Here is a 15000-nt window from a genome sequence, read left to right on the forward strand (position 1 = left end):
TTTTAACGGAATGAAAGATGAAACATTGAAACATCGGATTTCCAGAAAAGCATCAGCCTGAAGTATAACATCATCTGCTCATTTGTGTTTCTCTCGATTTAAAGCGGAAATTATTCGACAGTTCAATGAAGGAAACAAACAAACTCTGATCGACTGGAAATGAGCAGAAACGATCATCGGCGGTTTTACGCACAATAACGATAATAAAGGATTATATGTGGTAAAATCACAAACTTTCTGAAGTTTTTCTTGAATACTAAAGCACTTGTGATGAATTTTATCATTATCTTTTGTTTGGCTGCATGATGAATATACTGAGACTATGTAATATACGATTTCTCAGCTGTGACTGACTGACAAACATCGCGTTTAAAATCGCTCAACCTTGGTATGGAAGCCGAATGGCAGAATGACGTGTGTCAAGTCAGCTTTATTTATATATAGCGCTTTTACAATACTGATCGTTTTAAAGCAGCTTAATAACAGGAAAATAATGCAACAAAGTTTGTTTCGGCTGTACAGCAGATCTAGAAGAAAATAGTGTCATAGTCCAAGTAAATTCAGTAATGGTTCATTTTTGTTGTAAAAAAGTTATGAATTTTGTTAATATATATATATATATAGCCGCTGTGGAGAAAACAGTGATGTCATCGTCCAGCTCAGTTCTGATATAATGGTGTCAGTGCAGGCAGAGCAATAATACTGATGAATATTTAAGTGTCCCACAACAGGCGTTTAATGGCTAAATGTTTTTTTATTTTTATTTTTTATTGGGGATACAAATATGCTTCTCGGTTCGTGCATGTACTTATTTTTTTGCAATTAAAACGAATTAAATTAGTTAGTTAAAAACGAATGTGTGTGTGTGTGTGTGTGTGTGTGTGTGTGTGTGTGTGTGTGTGTGTGTGTGTGAGAGAGAGAGAGAGATATTTGAGTGTTGTGATGCAATGCAGGATAAATCCCATCCGTCTCTACAGGATCATCCCATTTAATCTCCCACAATCCCTCACTGTAGTGACACACAATCAGGTCTCTGCACGCAACCGTTCACACAATATACTGTACATCTGTGGACATAAACTGCCCACAGATACACCCCAGCAAGCAATAGCCGTCTTTTCAACGTCTGGGTTAAATATAGACCCGATATAGTCCGGCTATGTGTAACCCACTTTTAGCCCAAATAACATTTAATCTGGATAAATGTATTTTTTTCCAAAATAACTTGTGAGATGTATGATATTCCATCATGTAAGCAAAGTCTACCGTGATTACAAGTTGTTTGGCTTACTTTATTTTAGGCTACATGTTATAGGCTGTGAATAGCCGTCATTTCAACGTCTAGGTTAAATATAGACCCGATATAGTCCGGCTATGTGTAACCCACTTTTAGCCCAAATAACATTTAGGCTGGATAAATGTATTTTTTTCCAAAATAACTTGTGAGATGTATGATATTCCATCATGTAAGCAAAGTCAACTGTGATTAAGTTGTTTGGTTTGCTTTATTTTACATGTTATATGTGTAGGCTGTGCGTAGCCACGATTTAGCTCGTATTCAGACCCGGCTATTGTAGCCCATTTTTTGTCAAAATTGATTAATTGTAGTTTTTTGCCAGGCAGTGCATGAAATGGTTGATATTCCATCATGTTCACATTGGTAATGATATCTACAAGGTTCAATGTGTCATTTCACTACATGGTCGATCTGTAGTCACGATTTAGCTCCGAATTGGACGGGCTATATGCGGTCTGATTTAGCCCACCTGGCGAAATCAAGGCAATCTGGTCTACGTACGGCTTGGCTATAGCCCTGATTCAGGCCAGCGATATAGTATAAGAATATTAGTCTTAAAAATGTTTTCGCTCACACAGCTTAATGTTTGCTGTCACACATAAACATAACATTCATACACAATCTATCATTTCAAATTAAATCAAAAGCAATTGCATTTCTCAACCGCTAGATGGCACAATCGAAACGCAACTGAGACATGACTACTGGGACTACTTTAGCCAGATCTCGCTATAAACATTTCCGCCATTTTCAGTTTTATTTTACACGAGGCAGCTGTCGGAGAGCAACGGGCGAGCGACACTCTGAAAACCTGCAAATTTCTACTTTGATCTTGTAAGTATGCGTGTTATTTTTGTTATGTTCATTATTTAAATTAGTTAGTTGTTATAATGTGTAGAAACCGTGACATTTTAACATTACCATTGCAGAGTAGGCTACTATTTTTCTCCAACAAGTTAACGTTACCTGCATGTGTTATTGCAACTGTGTGCCCTTAATCTAAAATGTATCTAAATTCAAGGTGGTAAGCATGAAACTATGAAACTTATCATTACTATTTTTTATTATTATTAAAGATACCAATATATTTTTGTTTTTAGATTAGAGTAAGAAATAATAGTTTTTGATTTAATGCAAATTTTCAAAGTACTTTACATAAAACTTAACAGCAACATGCAAAGAAATTATATATATAAAAAAAAAAAATCCTTTCCAATTAATAAAAGGTAGTGGCAAACAGTAAAGTCTTTCAACTTGATTTAAAATAATTAAAAGATGCAGCATACATTCAGTTTTCAGTGAATTTGTTTCAGATATATGGTGCATAAAAACGTACTCGGTTACCTAACGTAACCTCTGTTCTCTCTAGAGAGGGAACGAGTATTGCGTAAGTTTAGCTTACGCTACGGGTAAAGTCATCTTTTCTCGAGATATGAAGCAAAAAATTATCCTTAATTTTATATATCTTGTCAACGCAGTGCGGCAGCAAGCTGACCTAGAGCAGGCAATCTAGCGTGCTCATAGGCTGCTCTGCGGCAACTGCAGCAGCCTATCACTGAGCCCTTGGCGTGACGTCACGTCCAATGAGCGCGAGCAGCGCGCCTACGCGTCACGGCCCGAGGCGGGGCGTGGCAGAGGGTATAAATACGGGCTGAGAGGCTGCTTTCACTGGTTTTTGTCGCAGAAGCGAGTGAGCTCGTGGCGCGAGCACGGCGGGTTACGCAATACTCGTTCCCTCTCTAGAGAGAACAGAGGTTACGTTAGGTAACCGAGTACGTTCTCTTACGAGAGGTTCTCTCGTATTGCGTAAGTTTAGCTTACGCTACGGGAACTCCCTTGTCAACGCCGTGCGCGCCCGGCATCCACTGAATGAGTCCCAGGGAAGCCCGGGGAACACGAGAGTGTGAGCCAGGCGGCCAATGATATGGCTAGCGCAAGTACATAAGCACATAGTAGGGGGAACAGAACGGCGCGGCCGGTCTGACTAACCAACCCTTATATTGTACAGCTCAACCAGGAGGGCTAAATCAAACAGCAGTAGCCCGCGCACAGAAGTGGGCCGGCCTACGCGAGATTTAGACTGATAAAAGTTTAGCCTGCAGGGCGGGAACTTCTAGATTGTAAAATCTAACAAATGTAGACGGGGAGGCCCAGCCCGCCGCCGTACAAATGTCATGAATAGAAATTCCGCTAGTCCAAGCCCATGACGAGGCCATGCCTCTAGTAGAGTGGGCTCTGATGCCCAAAGGGCATTGCAGGTCTTTAGACGCATAAGCAGCTGCAATAGCGTCCACTATCCATCTGGACAGAGTGTGTTTCGAGGCGGCGAGACCCTTGGTGCGCCCACCAAGCGAAACGAAAAGCTGCTCCGAGCGCCTCATGGCGGCGGAGCGCGTAATGTAATTTCTCAGCGCTCTGACAGGGCAAAGGAGATTACTGTCAACTTCGCTGCCGGTAGCCGGCAAAGCTGAGAGAGAAATGACCTGTGCTCTGAAGGGTGTGCCCAACACCTTGGGGACATAACCGTGTCTCGGTTTGAGAATGACTTTAGAGTCATTAGGTCCGAACTCGAGACATGCCGCGTTAACTGATAACGCATGCAGGTCACCCACACGTTTGACTGAAGACAGGGCTATCAGAAAAACGGTTTTGAGCGTGAGGTATTTCATATCCACAGTTTCCATGGGTTCAAAGGGATGCGCTTTCATGGCCTCTAAGACCAGGGAAAGATCCCAAATAGGAACCGAGGGGGGTCGCGGGGGGTTCATCCTCCTAGCTCCTCTAAGGAAGCGGATAATGAACTCATTCCTCCCTAATGCGCGGCCCAGCGCCGAGTCGGAAAAAGCTGATATGGCCGCAACATATACTTTGAGCGTGGAGGGGGACCTGCCCATGTCCAACAGCTCTTGGAGGAAACAAAGCACACGCGACACCTCACATGTTTGTGGATCCAGCCCTTGGGCGGTGCACCATTTATTAAACACAGACCATTTAGATGTGTAGAGCCGTCTCGTAGAGGGGGCTCTAGACTGTGTGATCGTGTTCACAACCCCTATTGGCAAGTCAACGGGTATCCGTTGACTATCCATACATGCAGAGACCAGCGCTCTGGATGAGGATGCCAGATCGAGCCGCGGGCTTGAGAGAGAAGGTCTCTTCTCACCGGTATCGGCCAGGGGGGTGTGTCCGCCAGCCGTATTAGATCTGGGAACCACGTCTGATTCTCCCAATACGGGGCTATGAGGAGCACCGTGTGGCGCGCTTCCCTGATTCTCCCGATGACTTGTGGCAGCAGAGAGACAGGGGGAAAAGCGTAAAGCGGGCCGCTGGGCCAGGTTTGGGCCAGCGCGTCCTCGCTCTTGGAAAAGAACCGTGGGCAGTGCGCGTTGTCTTTTGACGCAAAGAGGTCGACTTCCGCTCTGCCGAAACGGCGCCACAGCGACTGGACTGTTTGGGGATGCAAAGACCACTCCCCCAGGGGAACATTGTCCCTGGACAGTCTGTCTGGACCCTCGTTCAGGAGACCCGGCACATGCGCGGCTCTCAGCGAGCGCAGTGAGTGCTGAGCCCATACAAGGAGGCGTTCCGCCAGGGCGCAGAGTGTTTTGGATCTGACACCGCCCTGACGGTTCACATAGGCTACCACTGACATGTTGTCCGTGCGGACTAGTACATGGTGGCCCTGTAGGTATGGGAGGAAGTGCTTGAGCGCTTTCTCGACCGCCAGCATCTCTAGACAGTTTATATGAAGGTGACTCTCCTGGTCTGACCAAGGGCCATAGACCGGTCTGCCCTCTAATAGCGCTCCCCAACCTAGGTTGGACGCATCTGTCGAGACAACTTTCCGGTGCGAGACAACTCCCATCGTCACTCCCGTGCGATACCATTCGGCTGCTAGCCAGGGCTGCAGGGCTGAAACACAGCCATGATTCACTCTGACTCGTAAGCGGCCGGCCGTCCAGGCTCGGTGAGGCACTCGCGCTTTCAGCCAGCGTTGAAGCGGGCGCATGCGCAGTAAGCCCAGCTGGAGCACTGCTGCAGCTGAGGCCATATGCCCCAGGACTCGCTGGAATGTCCTCAGCGGAACCTGACTGCCCGTCTGGAAAGACGCGGCGAGATGTCGAATGCGGCGCGCGCGCTGCTCTGACAATCTGGCCGTCATAGCCACCGAGTCCAGTTCTATTCCGAGAAAGGAAGTCGACTGGCGGGGCAGTAATGAGCTCTTGGTCCAGTTGACCGAGAGACCCAAGCATTCCAGATGGCTGAGAAGCGCTGTTCTGTGAGACAAAAGCTCTGCCTCTGACTGCGCGAGGACTAGCCAGTCGTCCAGATAATTCAGTATCCGCATTCCTTGTCTCCTCAGGGGAGAGAGAGCCGCGTCCATGCACTTCGTAAATGTACGGGGTGCTAAAGATAGACCGAACGGCAGGACGGTGTACTGATATACCCGACCGTCGAAGGCGAATCTCAAGAATGGCCTGTGACGGGGTATTATCTGAATCTGAAAATATGCGTCCTTTAGATCGAGAGAGATGAACCAGTCTCCCGGGCGAATTTGCGCGAGGATTTGTCTGGTTGTGATCATTTTGAACGGCCGTCTCATGAGAGCTTTGTTCAAATGTCTCAGGTCTAAAATAGGTCTCAGCGCTCCGTCCTTCTTGGGTACGAGGAAATAACGGCTGTAAAAGCCCGACTCGCTCTGAGAAGGATGCACCTGTTCTATAGCCCCTTTGTGCAGCAGCTTTGCTATTTCTGCCTGAAGCAGATGCGCTACTTCTGTATTCACTCTCGTCTCTGTCCGTGCTAGAAAGCGCGGGGGACGGCGAGCGAATTGAAGCGAATAGCCGTGCATTATAGTATTCAGCACCCATTCTGACACGCCCTGGATAGCTTGCCATGCTTTCGCACACATAGCTAGGGGTCGAATGATCTCTGGGTTCGGATCGCCGCGCTGGGCGGGATGGGGAACCTCTATCAGAGAGGACGGGGCGGCGCGCGCGCTGCCGGTGCTCGAATATGGGGGCTCGCGAACAATGGTGACTGGCTGTACAGCACATAACGGCTCGGTCACTGGGGACGGGGCACATTTTGATGCTAGAAACCCGTGGCGCGAGAGCGGCATGAGGTTTAACGTGTTTGATAGTAAGTGCGCGCGCTCGTGAGCGGGCACAGGGCTTACATATGCAACACGGCCAGTGTAAGGGAGCTTTAGAGGATCTGCGTCCCGGGATAACTGTGTGACAGAGCGGGCAGTGGGTAGGTGTGGGCTTGGAAGAGCGGGCACATTCTCTACCTTTAGCACTCGAGCGGCGTGTGCCCGCTTTATGAGAGTGCGCTCTGTGAGCGTTACCGGGGAGATCGTGTTTGTGTGTAGTGGTGAGCACAGGGGCGTGGGCACAAATTCTACACTCATGACACCTTCGGCGTGAGCCGGAAAACCCGAAACCATACTCTTTATGAGATTTCTCTGGGTCGCCGTGAAAACGGCGTTTGTGTGCAGGCGAGAGAGTTGTATTACTGGCTCGTTGGCTGCGATGTAAGCTGCTGCAGTAGCCTTTTCTAAGGGGACTGGCAGAGCTGGGCGCTTTGATGGCGGTCCGGCCGCAGCGGGACTCAGCCATCTTTTCCTCCTTGCAGCCGCTAGGAGGACTTCGCGGGCTCAGGCTTGAGCGTCACCTTGGGCCGGGGTCCCCGGGGGGGAGGCGGTTTGTGACGGCTGGTTGAGCGCGACCTAGGGCGGCCGCCCTGTCGTCGCTGCGAAGACGGAGGCTGGGCAGAGCGCTGAGAAGAGTTCCGTGCAGGAGGCTGCTGAGAGCGGCCTGCAGACGAACTCGAACGGCGGGGCAGGAAGAGATTCATCGCCTGCGATGCCTTCTGCACCTCCGAGAAGCGATCGACGATCCCGGCGACCGCTGGGCCGAACAGGCCGGTGGGAGAGAGCGGTGCGTTGAGGAACACTGAACGCTCGGATTCGCTCATATCCGCCAACGTCAACCAAAGGTGCCTTTCGGTGACGGTGAGCGAGGCCATAGATCTCCCGATGGCTTGTGCAGCGGACTTTGTGGCGCGAAGGGAGAGGTCCGTCGCGCTACGCAGGTCCGTGAGAACGGCGCGATCCGGGCCTTTCTCGTCCAGCTCTCGGAGGAGATCGGCTTGGAGGATCTGGAGCACAGCCATTGAATGCAGGGCGGAAGCAGCCTGGCCGGCGGCGGAGAAGGCGCGGCCGACGAGTGCTGATGTGGTCCTGCAGGCCTTGGACGGCAGGGCAGACTTTGAGCGCCATCTGGCGGATGGCGGGCAAAGGTGCGTTGCCACAGCATCTTCCACCGGGGGAATTTGAGTATATCCCTTCTCGGCGGCCCCGTCCACTTGGGAGAGGGTCGAGGAGACCGGTGAGCGGAGTCTAGCGGAGTCTATGATTAATAAATTATCACAGGAATCTTCAGGGGGTTTCACATGTTTAATATTATAAACATGATCTCAAATCTGAACCTTCCACTGATGAGATCAATAAATAACTTTGAGTTAAAAATTTAACGACTGTTCCCATTCAGTCGGTTCACTCTGTACAACACATGACTATGGGACATTTATTCACGCATCACTTCCTCTCGGCTCAGCTCAGGGAACGGGTCCATCACATCACTTCCTCTCCAGCTCAGCTCAGGGAACGGGTCCATCACATCACTTCCTCTCCAGCTCAGCTCAGGGAACGGGTCTATCACATCACTTCCTCTCTGGCTCAGCTCAGGGAACGGGTCCATCACATCACTTCCTCTCCGGCTCAGCTCAGGGAACGGGTCCATCACATCACTTCCTCTCGGCTCAGCTCAGGGAACGGGTCCATCACATCACTTCCTCTCGGCTCAGGGAACGGGTCCATCACATCACTTCCTCTCAGCTCAGGGAACGGGTCTATCACATCACTTCCTCTCTGGCTCAGCTCAGGGAACGGGTCCATCACATCACTTCCTCTCCGGCTCAGCTCAGGGAACGGGTCCATCACATCACTTCCTCTCGGCTCAGCTCAGGGAACGGGTCCATCACATCACTTCCTCTCGGCTCAGCTCAGGGAACGGGTCCATCACATCACTTCCTCTCGGCTCAGCTCAGGGAACGGGTCCATCACATCACTTCCTCTCGGCTCAGGGAACGGGTCCATCACATCACTTCCTCTCGGCTCAGCTCAGGGAACGGGTCCATCACATCACTTCCTCTCGGCTCAGCTCAGGGAACGGGTCCATCACATCACTTCCTCTCGGCTCAGGGAACGGGTCCATCACATCACTTCCTCTCGGCTCAGCTCAGGGAACGGGTCCATCACATCACTTCCTCTCGGCTCAGCTCAGGAAACGGGTCCATCACATCACTTCCTCTCCAGCTCAGCTCAGGGAACGGGTCCATCACATCACTTCCTCTCGGCTCAGCTCAGGGAACGGGTCCATCACATCACTTCCTCTCGGCTCAGGGAACGGGTCCATCACATCACTTCCTCTCGGCTCAGCTCAGGGAACGGGTCCATCACATCACTTCCTCTCCAGCTCAGCTCAGGGAACGGGTCCATCACATCACTTCCTCTCCAGCTCAGCTCAGGGAACGGGTCCATCACATCACTTCCTCTCGGCTCAGCTCAGGGAACGGGTCCATCACATCACTTCCTCTCCAGCTCAGCTCAGGGAACAGGTCCATCACATCACTTCCTCTCCAGCTCAGCTCAGGGAACGGGTCCATCACATCACTTCCTCTCGGCTCAGCTCAGGGAACGGGTCCTTCACATCACTTCCTCTCGGCTCAGCTCAGGGAACGGGTCCATCACATCACTTCCTCTCGGCTCAGCTCAGGGAACGGGTCCATCACATCACTTCCTCTCGGCTCAGCTCAGGGAACGGGTCCATCACATCACTTCCTCTCGGCTCAGCTCAGGGAACGGGTCCATCACATCACTTCCTCTCGGCTCAGCTCAGGGAACGGGTCCATCACATCACTTCCTCTCGGCTCAGGGAACGGGTCCATCACATCACTTCCTCTCGGCTCAGCTCAGGGAACGGGTCCATCACATCACTTCCTCTCGGCTCAGCTCAGGAAACGGGTCCATCACATCACTTCCTCTCCAGCTCAGCTCAGGAAACGGGTCCATCACATCACTTCCTCTCCAGCTCAGCTCAGGGAACGGGTCCATCACATCACTTCCTCTCGGCTCAGCTCAGGGAACGGGTCCATCACATCACTTCCTCTCGGCTCAGGGAACGGGTCCATCACATCACTTCCTCTCGGCTCAGCTCAGGGAACGGGTCCATCACATCACTGCCTCTCGGCTCAGCTCAGGGAACGGGTCCATCACATCACTTCCTCTCCAGCTCAGCTCAGGGAACGGGTCCATCACATCACTTCCTCTCCAGCTCAGCTCAGGGAACGGGTCCATCACATCACTTCCTCTCCAGCTCAGCTCAGCTCAGGGAACGGGTCCATCACATCACTTCCTCTCCAGCTCAGCTCAGGGAACGGGTCCATCACATCACTTCCTCTCCAGCTCAGCTCAGGGAACGGGTCCATCACATCACTTCCTCTCGGCTCAGCTCAGGGAACGGGTCCATCACATCACTTCCTCTGAGGGCGAGGGGGAACCATGTCGTCAGAGAATCTCTCGCCCGCATCAAGTGAGACAGAGACATGCTAACGACAATCCTGATTAAGCTCAGGTGCAGTCAGAGGAACATGTCGAAATCACCCACAACCTCCTCGGCTTCCACACGATCACCGTAAGTTCCCACGGCTCCTCGAAAACACCTAGAGCTTCATCCGGATCCGTGTCTGGCCACACGCTAAACACACACGCCACTTCAGTCGCACACATGCCCTGGGGTTAGGGAGAGCCAGTGTGGCGTGGACAATCCCTAAACACACCGGCACTGCTCGTGAGTTAGTCTTTCTTAGATAATAAATACCCACATGTCATTGGACAGGGGTAAGAACCCTTGCTGTGCTTGGACATTTCTGTGTGAGAAAAGCTTATTAGCCCTTCGTTAGCCCTAAACTTGTGTTAAAACTTTCTTTTAAAGAATCGTGGTGATTCCTTCTTCTGAAACTGTGGATGATGGAGTTCCAGCAGCTCGGTGAAGAGATGAAGAACCAAGGGAATGAGGCCTGCGACTGCATTTATATGCAGTTTGTTTATATATATACACACGCCCACGTCGTCATGCATCATTGGCCCTTCTGGCATGAATAAAGGTCTTCAGCGAATGGCGTAAGAGCACAATATCCCATAGTCATGTGTCTCTCAATCATTGAACTCAATCATTCAATGAAGCCCATCATAACAAATGATCAGTTGTGATCATTTCTCTAGACTCGTGAAGACTCTGTTTATGGTCAGATTCTTGTTATTTTGATGCATTTGGCAGATGTGACTCAGTTTAATCTGATGATTTAAGAGTCTCTGAGCACAAACACACACAGAAAGAAGCAGGGACATGAATAATCACATGTTTGCAAACATCACGCAGGTTCAGTGGGCTGGAAGTAAATCCGCTGTTATTGAGGTCAGCGAGTCGCTGGCAGATTGTGTGGAATAAAGCGAGTCACTGAATCAGGAGCTTCGACTCACTGCACATCAGATTCGGCTCAGGCTTGTGCTGGTCTGAGCTGTTACTGGCCTTCACAAACCTGTGTTATCAAAAAAGCTGCTGAGCAAACATTTGTTTCACACACATGGTCTGGAATTGAGTTTCATTAGTTTCTGAAGAGCAGAATAATATTGAGACAGTAAAGACACAATTTCTCTGTTTGCTGTGGAATTATGACATTGTAAAATATGATTAAAAGATGAATATAGGGCAAAACGAATTTATTTTACACATACTTTTAGAGTTTCATCCTCCTTTTTAATGAATGCAAGTACAAGTATTGGGACAATTAAAGCAAATGCAAAAGTGTAAAAGCCAGTATTTAGTTGCAATGCGATGAAAGCAGTGAATCCGTGACCCACAGACTCCAGACTCTAGCTCTCATCCTTTGCCTTTCATGCAGCTCTTTTTACCTGTTTTGGAAGTCCACTCACACACAATCGTTCAGGAACGGTTTGAGGAACATGATGAAGATGATGAAGAGTTTAAGGTGCCAGATCTGATTAAAGGACAAGGTCGGTATTTTACACTTAAAGCCCTGTTTACAGATCGTATCTGATGAAATAGAACGGTTAAGATTAAAATTTGGACACATGCTCCTGTCCCGAGAATTTTAGGTTTATTTCGCTTTTGTGGACCTATTTTGCCAAACGCGTCACACCCGTGATTCTTCCGTTGAGAGCTTGAATAATAGACACTCCAGCCCAGTTGGTGGCGATAATGCACCTTTGCCAATTGCAAGCAAACCACGGGCATTTCATTGAATACACAGAAGAAGCAGAAGAAGAAGCGGCGGAGTAATACCGTAAAGGTGCTGCGGTCTCACAGCACGTCCTATTAAGTCAATGGAGTTGGACAAAAACTACGATAAAACCTGTTGGAATGCATCTTTTTCAGCGATTTTTGATGGAACATATCAGTGAACACCCCTGACCACTCGGTGAGTTTCACGTCTTTGTAAACGAAAGTTTAATGTGTTTTTAGGACGGAATCTTCCAGTGCATATAGACAACCATTGTGGGGGGTGGGGGGGGGGGGGGGGAAGCGAAATAAACCTAAAATTCTCGGGACAGCAGCATGTGTCCAAATTTTAATCTTAACCGTTCTATTTCATCAGATACGATCTGTAAACAGGGCTTTAAGTGTAAAATACCGAACTTGTCCTTTAAGCTTCTGCTGCAACAACAAATCTGTTCCATGGAAGCTCAACCTCACGATCAAGAAACGACACGCATGATCTTGAAACTGGTTTCTTAAAAGTCCCCCTGTGGTGAAAATCCAGCTTTTAATGTAGTTTATGTGTCTATGTGGTGTTATTAATATGCTTTAAGACAAAGCATGTGTAAGTTCATAAGTCGACACCATTGCTGAGTATTTCCTCCTTAAAACTGCAGTGAACCAAAGACAGTCTCAAAAACACGCTTTGAAATCGCTGGTGTTTCTGACGTCACAAACTACCTTGTAACCAATCAGATCAACGTGTGATCGTCAACCAGTGGATCTCTGAGCTGAGTGAGTGAGTGGAGGCGGGGCTCATTTGCATATTCATAGAACCACGCATACTAAATGAGGCAAGGGTGTCGAGTTACATTCAAGATATTTTAAGACGTGAAGAATTTTTTTCAAGGAAAAAACTTTTAAATATGTAATTTTGGTGATCAGAGATGAGTTTTAAGGGATAAAATGATTGACTACAGGGGGACTTTAATAAAGTACCAAAAGCATTAAGATAGTTGAGAAATGTTTATTTTCACTGTAAGATGCACTGAAACAGTTTCAGAACAGTGAAAGACTCTAAAACATTAAAATATGAATGTGCTTAAACACTCTCCATAAGTACAAATAAAATACAAAGTAATAATGATAATAAATGATAGTCCTGCACAACTACAGAACAGAATATCCATCAATCTGGAACAGTCCACATGTTCTCTGATCGAAACACATCAGAGAGATCTGTGTAAAAGCTGAACTTCTGAAGGTGGAGTTGCTCTCAGCGCTCATTCATGACCCGATCATCACGCGTGTCCTGCCGTGACCTGTGGCGCCCCCTGGTGTGAGACAAGGGCATTACACCATCATCACGATCTTCCCTCTGACCCTCAGCGTCTGCTGGACTGCAGCTGGTGTCGACTCCAGCCTGACGGAGCTGAACACACACTTTATCAGGACGACACACACCAAGACCATGTGTGCTGTTGCTAGGGTGTTGCTAAGCATGAGTGGTTGCTAGTACTAATCAAGACTGACTTTAGACTGTCATGCATGGGTTAATGAGTACCAGAGCAAAGTAATGGATGCACAGCTGACATTTATAGTAAACACTGTAACATTTCATAAATAAATAAAAAAGCTTTTTTATTTCACAATATCAGTATCAGACACATGTGAGCGAGTGGACAGAAGATCAGTACGTTGAAGAACGATGTGCGTCACTCACAGCGCGGGCGACCCGTGGGCCGAGGGTTACTGGCGCTGCTACCAAACGAAGACTGGAAGTTATGGATGGTTTCTTGTAAGATCTGTCTTTCCCTCCCCTGTCATGAGAAGATATTCATCACGTTTACAGTCAAACCGAGCCTGTAACTCAGACCGATGCCGCAGACACTCACTTTCCCAGCGTTCAGCTCTGAGATGGCCGCCAGGATCTGCTGTCGTGGTCCATCAGTTTTAATGCCCAGTTCCTTCAGGTCTCCGTCAGTCAGAGTCAGGAACGCCTCCATGTCCACCTGCGTTCATCACATCCAGAAACACTCCCATGATAATCACAGATGGACACAATGGCTCACAATATTTCATATTCTGGACGCTGCTCTGTTTGTTGCTAGGAAGACTAAACGTTTCAAAAGTTGCTCTTGCTCAGCAGTCTGACAGCGCTCGTCAATATCACTCAGCCAATCAGAGCAAAGGAGGCGGGCGTTCGTGTTTACAGAAGCGGAGCGGGAATTATATGCTTCTGTTTAAAGACACTTAAGATAAAGCATCTGTTAAATGCACAAGTGTAAAAGTAAACATGGAAAGAGTGTAAGATATACAAGTAGCCAAAAATGTAATATTTGACAACAGTTTTACGATAGAAATGTTAAAAGACTGACAGTGACATCCAGTGATGCAAACTATTCCGTTTTTTTCCCCAGTTATAATATGAATGTGAACCCTGTGCATAAACCCTAATCTAACCCTGACCCTGTGCATAAACCCTAACCCTGTGCATAAACCCTGACCCTGTGCATAAACCCTAACCCTGTGCATAAACCCTGACCCTGTGCATAAACCCTGACCCTGTGCATAAACCCTAACCCTGTGCATAAACCCTGACCCTGTGCATAAACCCTGACCCTGTGCATAAACCCTGACCCTGTGCATAAACCCTGACCCTGTGCATAAACCCTGACCCTGTGCATAAACCCTGACCCTGTGCATAAACCCTATCCCTGACCCTGTGCATAAACCCTAATCTAACCCTGACCCTGTGCATAAACCCTATCCCTGACCCTGTGCATAAACCCTGACCCTGTGCATAAACCCTAACCCTGTGCATAAACCCTGACCCTGTGCATAAACCCTGACCCTGTGCATAAACCCTATCCCTGACCCTGTGCATAAACCCTAATCTAACCCTGACCCTGTGCATAAACCCTATCCCTGACCCTGTGCATAAACCCTGACCCTGTGCATAAACCCTAACCCTGTGCATAAACCCTGACCCTGTGCATAAACCCTGACCCTGTGCATAAACCCTAATCTAACCCTGACCCTGTGCATAAACCCTAATCTAACCCTGACCCTGTGCATAAACCCTAATCTAACCCTAACCCTGTGCATAAACCCTGACCCTGTGCATAAACCCTGACCCTGACTCTGTGCATAAGGTGAAAACATAACTTGTGAATAGTTTAATGGACACACAGACGAACCTCCTGCTCCTCAAAGATGGGCTGATATTTCTCCAGAGAAAGTTTCCTCAGAATCCCCGATAACTCGTCTGTGTTTGAGGAAATAATCAGAGATAGTTACAGAGACGCTCATTTACACCACAGAAGAGAAAATAAATAAATCATGTTTTTGTAAATCATA

At 48.4% G+C, this 15000-nt stretch overlaps 2 protein-coding genes across 5 annotated transcripts in view; both read right to left on the reverse strand.

Moving 5' to 3' along the window:
• ahrra (aryl-hydrocarbon receptor repressor a) overlaps positions 1-316 on the reverse strand; it is a 45642-nt gene extending 45326 nt beyond the window's left edge. For all 4 annotated transcript variants that reach the window (XR_014210021.1, XM_082184524.1, XM_082184523.1 and 1 more), the window contains exon 1: positions 1-316. This exon is cut by the window's left edge and continues 284 nt beyond it. The gene's annotated coding sequence lies outside the window, so the exon portion shown is untranslated.
• Positions 317-12651: 12335 nt separating this feature from the next.
• The window catches only part of LOC309509715 (ankyrin repeat and SAM domain-containing protein 6-like), a 38829-nt gene continuing 36480 nt past the window's right edge, over positions 12652-15000 (reverse strand). Inside the window, exons 14-17 of the mRNA XM_082184521.1 lie at positions 14841-14908; positions 13536-13652; positions 13364-13460; positions 12652-13072 (exon numbers count right to left, since the gene is read on the reverse strand). Of these exons, the coding sequence (XP_082040647.1) occupies positions 13026-13072; positions 13364-13460; positions 13536-13652; positions 14841-14908 (329 nt within the window). The 3' untranslated portion in view covers positions 12652-13025. The remainder of the gene's footprint in view (positions 13073-13363; positions 13461-13535; positions 13653-14840; positions 14909-15000) is intronic.

This window comes from Leuciscus leuciscus (assembly GCF_965113295.1).
Source record: "Leuciscus leuciscus genome assembly, chromosome: 11".
NCBI lineage: Eukaryota > Metazoa > Chordata > Actinopteri > Cypriniformes > Leuciscidae > Leuciscus > Leuciscus leuciscus.